The sequence below is a fragment of the Buceros rhinoceros genome, unplaced genomic scaffold, assembly GCF_000710305.1.
Source record: "Buceros rhinoceros silvestris isolate BGI_N320 unplaced genomic scaffold, ASM71030v1 scaffold23460, whole genome shotgun sequence".
NCBI classification, from domain to species: domain Eukaryota; kingdom Metazoa; phylum Chordata; class Aves; order Bucerotiformes; family Bucerotidae; genus Buceros; species Buceros rhinoceros.
The window spans coordinates 17,019-22,652 of record NW_010388206.1 but is presented as its reverse complement, the minus strand read 5'-3'; the positions used below and the strand labels follow the sequence as shown (position 1 = coordinate 22,652).

The following is a 5,634-nucleotide window of genomic DNA, read 5'->3' as shown; positions in this document are numbered from 1 at the left end:
GGGCGCCGGGAGCTGCGCCCGTCCCGGTCCCTTTCACGTCAGTTTCCTCTCGCAGGGCCCGGTCGGGGGAGCGGGGAGCACACAGGGTCTGTGTAGATGTTACTGGCCCTGGCACCTCCCTTGGAACCCGCTTGATATTTTGATAGGTCTATAAGAGCAGATAAGGGGTGTAGCCTCTGACTTTGCCAGCGCTTGTCTGTGAAAACCTGGGTAAAGAAGGTGCGCAGGTGGGTTTGTTCTCGCTGTGGCATGCTCTTTCTGGCAGCACCTTTTAGGTGCTTTTAAATTTCATTATTTTTTATTCCATTTATATTCTCATTATACGTATCTGTTTGCTACCTTTTGTTTTCAGATAGGAATGATTTTTTTTTTTTGAGTGGTTTATCTGTTCTAATGATCTGGGGCAGATTTTCAACATATATTTTGTGGCAGTTTAACAAAATCCTGTTGCCCCCTGAGTGAGGCCAGTATTTAGAACTTGATTTAAAAGAAATACCAAAAGCTGCATCATCAAGTTCAGATAAACTTAATCGATGTATGAACTTATTCTTAAAGTTGGCAACTTGGGCGAAATGCTGATTAATTAATGCCCTTAGGGAACGTACTTGGGCTGGTCTAAAATAGGACCTAAAATAGCCTTTAGGTCTTACTGCCTTCAGCTATGGAAACCGTAGGTATGTGGCGGAAGGGCAGTGTGCAGAACTCAGAATTACAGAGCACAAGCTGGCTTGTGGAGGTCGTCTCTTAGGAGGTGAGCATCACAGTTGGATGTGAGGTCTTGATTTCATTCTTCACTTTGCTGTTGGTGTCCTGGATGACTATGGGCCTGTGACGACGACTCGAGACTAGTTTTCCTTGTACTTTGAAATAGGAAGATGCGAAGCTGAATTAAGGAATACTGTTACTGTAAACAAATTGTGAATTCACGAGTTGGAGTTGAGGCAAAGTTTCTTCAAGTTCAGAATGAATGATTTGGAAAAATACTGGAGAGGTAAGTGTTGAAGAGGACATTGTCTATGGAACCAGAAGAGTGTTCTGGTGTCTGTGGATTCTTGTTTCTCTGGATGAGGTTGTGAGAAAGTAACTGAATTTCTGCAATTTTTTGATCTGCTGACTTTCTTCTGGTGAGTGAGTTTGCTGAAGGCTTGGAATCAATTTTCCTTTAGTTAGCCTTGTTTCCTGGCTAGAGCTCGAGCAGCACCTTGTCCTGACCCATCAGTCTTCTCCTATAGATGGACTGGGGTCGTTCTGCAGGAAGAAAGGGGACTCTGGAATGGTTACAGTGTATTTTCCACTGATGCCCTACTTGTGGGTCACAGTTTCTTAAAGCATCTTGTTTGTAGAGATGCTACAGAAACAGTGCAGGTCGTTAGTGGTTATTGCAAGTTCTTAGTCACTAACATGCATCCATCATTTGGATTTGATGCCAAACAAATGTGGAGGTTATTTTGCCTTCATAGCCTCTGGCTGATGATGGAAACTAAAGGTTGTGTTGTTTAATTGGATGCTGTCCTCCAGATGTACACTCTTGTACTGGATAACAGCCTCTGATTAAAACCAACCAAGCTGCTATATTTTCTTACCATCTACATGTCCTGGGGTTGCTGGGACAGAATCCCAGGCCGGTCATGGTCTGCAGCCTGTTAACAGTTCCCAGTCTGCTGGGAGATGAAGCTGGGAGGGGCAGAAGCCAGAGCAGCTGCCCTGAGTTGGCTACAGGTGGATCCCATCCCATAAACTGACCACCAGTATAAAAGGGGAAGTTGGATGAGGAAGGGGGCTCCTCCTCTTCCTCTGTGTTGGGGATGGGTCATCGTTCTGCGTTTAAGGAACTGTCTTCCTGTCTGTTGTGACTGTTGAACGTTTGCTGGGCTGAGGATAACCTCATATACTTTATAATGGTATTAATGTTTGTTTGGCCGTTTCGTTCATCCCATCTTCCTTTCAAGCCATGGGTCTCCTCTCCTTTTCCCGATCTAGGACTCAGCTGCATGAGTTGTTCTGGGATCAACAGGAACATCTTTTCTAGTGGAAACTGGAATGTGCAGGGCATCAGTCACCCACGTGCCTTTGACCTGGAGCTCCCGAGGCTCAAGTTTGTGCACATACGCTGTAGGGCCTGTCCTACAGTAGAAAAGGGCTGTGGCACATGGGTTTTCTTTGGTCCTGAAGACGCAAAATGAAGATTTACGTGTGTTTCACTAGTTTTGTGTGCTGCTTAATCCAGGATTGTGTCCAAAAGGGAAAGAAAGGTGATGGCAAAAAAAAAAAGTTAAACAACAGATGATGTGTGTGTGGAAGCTGAGGTAACGTTCTGCCTTGTAACCATGTCCACATCCTGGCAGAAATGTCTGTTGTACTCTTTCTTTCTCGGGTCTCTTGTTCATCTTGCTATTGTGAGCTGTGGTCTGTGAGCTTGTAACTCAAAACCTGTGCCCTGTAGTTTCATCTTTCTGAGCAGTTCCTTTTATGTTAAGCTTGAGATTCAGGTTGGTGTTCATTTGAAGATTGTTCTATCAGTATAGATTTGAAGAGCTTTATTTTACTGTTCAATAACTGCTAGTACCTTTTAGCTCTGTAAATCTTTTACTATATGGGGGAAAAATTGAAATAACTGCACAAGGTGGTGTGTTGATATAAATTGGTGTTCCTTTACAGACCTGTAAATTAAAGTCAGAGCTCCTTAAATGAGATAAAAGAGTCTGTAAGTACTACCTCTGTCTTGTTCAAAATCTGTGCGGAATAACTTGAGTAAGATGGTAGAAATAACTTCATTTGAAAAAGAAATTTGCTGGCATAGCAGCAGTTCATGCTCCTAAAACCCTGCTGGCTTCAGTGCACGGAGATTTGCTGTTGGAGCAGTTCAGAAATGCCTTGCTTAGCTGCAGGACCTGTTCTAAAGTGCTGGGAATGGAAACTACTGAGAAGTGACGTACGTATGTAGCGGGATTTACTGCTGCAAAGCTTAGTGATGGCTAATTTGTAGGCACTGCTGGCTGCAGAAGTGGGGCTGGTGTCTCCCAGTTGCATGCTGAAGAGCCTCTGCCACCCGCCGAGGTCTGACTACATAGAAGTGGGATTATGTGATGGCTGTTTTGTCTGTGGCAGTGAGTGAACATCACAGAAAATCCACATACTTGAGGGATTTGTCTTGTATTTTGCATTAAACAACTGCTGGGTTAAATATTGATGCTCTCCTTGATGTGGGTGCTGGGTGCAGTAGTTGGCCCTTTCCAGGAGGATGTCCCTTGGACTCTTGTGTGTGCTGGAGCTTTCTCACCCTGGCTCCAGGGACCTGGCAGCAACTGAGACTTGTATTTGTGTGTAAACCTTTTGTGATTTTAAGTATAAACATTCTTCGTGGTGAATTTCTCTTCTGTTCTGTTTCCAGTCTCTGCCCTGGAGATCAGGTGGTAGAAGGTGTGAGGAAGGGCAAGAGTTTGTACACAGAAAACGAACAAGTTCAACCTGTTTATGGTAGAAATCAAGAACCTGTAATGTTTCAGTGTTGGTTAAAGACAGGTGGAGGTGTGGCAGAACACATCCGTGTTCTCGCTCCTGAGAGGAAGGTTAAAGAATTCTGAGTTCCAGTTTTCCCAGGGCAGAAGCAGCCAGGGAGCCCTGAAATAGCTGCTCGTGGGAAGAGGGGCTGATGCTAACCAGCAGCTGAAGTGTGCGTGAGGAGGGGTCTGGAAGTCCCGGGTGGGTAAAGCTGGGACAGAAAAATAGTTTTAAAGCATTATGCGCATTTTGCGGCCTGGAAAGTCCAGAAATACAACAATTCTTTAACTGTGAAGCAATGAAACCCATCTCTTGGGAGTTCCAAAGGAAGATGATTGTCTTTTTAGTGCTTAATATACCCACCACCCCATTTTTAAAAATCTGTTACCAAAGGCTCTAAAGTCTGTCCAGCTAAACACGTCAGCAGTCAAGAACCATTCCTGAAATTCAGTGTTTCTAGGTCTGATTTTGGACTGGAGCAATTTGAAGTTGCATGGATCTAAACTAAGAACCAAAATCCACCCAACTCTAGTTTAAATTAATTAAATAATTTCCTAGAATTTTTTCCCCTCAGTATATGTTTTAATTTTGACAATCGGGAGGGAAATGTGCACACTTTATATTTTTGTGTATATAGCAACACAGCATAGAGGAGAGACTTCCTTGCAGTTCAGAGTTTTTGTTTTTCTGCAGTTTAAAAATGGGGCGTCGCTCCTCGGACACAGAAGAGGAGACCAGAAGCAGAAGGAAAAAGAAACACCGCAGACGTTCGTCTTCCAGTAGCTCCTCAGACAGCAGAACATACAGCCGTAAAAAATCCGGGAGGAAATCAAGGTCGCGCTCTCGAGATCTCCAGTCTCGCTCGCATTCGTATGAGAAAAGGTGCGTTTGTAATTTACTGTCTGCTGCGTGTTTACAAATCGAGTTACGAAGTGTTGGAATCCCATGTGGGGTCAGTTCTAGGCTGGGATTTTATAGCAAAGGTTGCTCTGAATCTGGGAAGTTGTGGCAATGTTTTCAGTGTCTAAAGAAAAAACCCAAACCACCACTAAAAAACCCCCACAACAGCTTGCTCCCTTCCAAGAACACAAACCCGGTGTACACATGGATCCAGAGGTAACTTCCTCCTTAAACCTGGCAAAACCCTGCTGACTAAAATGACTCTTCCTTTCTCCTCCTTCTAAATAAGGAATTTGGAATCTTTTTGGAAATGTAACAGTTTGTAAGGTAGTTTAATTCAACTAGTTGTAGACTATTTGTTGAAATAAACCAAGGAGGTCTTTCCAGACAAGGAGGTAGACCTTCTCCACCGGAAGACATGGGGTGATATTGCAGCAGGTCCAGACACTTCCTGCAGCTGCTGCTCTTCACCATTATCCTTGCTGGTTTTTAAGTGCACAGGATGCAGTGGCCAGCCAGGTGCTTAGAACACAGGTCACGTGGCTCAATCCACCAATTGTTCTTGACCTAATGCTGTGTTTCCTTCATCAGAGGCCCCTTCAGTACCTGCTCTTTTCGGATCAGGTGCCCTATCCTGGTTGTGTCTCAGTCTGACTCACAGTGATCCTGGAGTCACCCTGAATGAGGGAGTCAATTTATTAGTGAGTGGAGCTGGAAAATACTCATCAATACTCAGTGTGTAGCTGCCCAGTAAATACACTAGCAAACACTCTGACAACCATTTCTTTAGCTGGCAGAGGAGTGTGTCAGTGAGGGGCACGCTGGCTGGTTCTGGGGGTTTTTTATTTCCATTCTGCCTTTCTTCTGCTCCTGCTTAGCGTCTACATGCAGCCCTTAGGGGACACCACGAGATGACATGGGCTTTGATGCCAACAGTACGCTGATGACACACAGCTTTGTGAATCCCTTTAGTCCAGTGCAGGCATGGCTATCTCTCAGATAAAAACAGAGCTTGAAGGGAGATTAGAGTCTGGACAACAACCAGTTGACTTCAGTTGAATCCCAAAAGACAGAAGTGTCTGCTTTCCGGATCTGCCTGGCACCTTTGCTTTGCCCTTAGTTAGGGCATTTGCTCCTGGCAGTTGAGTCACTGTTAGATGCCTGCTGCATTTGTCCCCGACCCTGAAGAATCAGAAGCAGCAGCCTCTAAAATTGCTGTTCTTCGGTCAGCAG

General features: G+C 44.7%; 1 protein-coding gene across 1 annotated transcript in view; it reads left to right on the top strand.

The window, feature by feature from the left end:
- Positions 1-2,301: 2,301 nt before the first annotated feature.
- The window catches only part of LOC104501365 (serine/Arginine-related protein 53-like), a 4,653-nt gene continuing 1,320 nt past the window's right edge, over positions 2,302-5,634 (top strand). The window contains exons 1-2 of the mRNA XM_010145168.1: positions 2,302-2,306; positions 4,195-4,383. Of these exons, the coding sequence (XP_010143470.1) occupies positions 4,202-4,383 (182 nt within the window). The 5' untranslated portion in view covers positions 2,302-2,306; positions 4,195-4,201. The remainder of the gene's footprint in view (positions 2,307-4,194; positions 4,384-5,634) is intronic.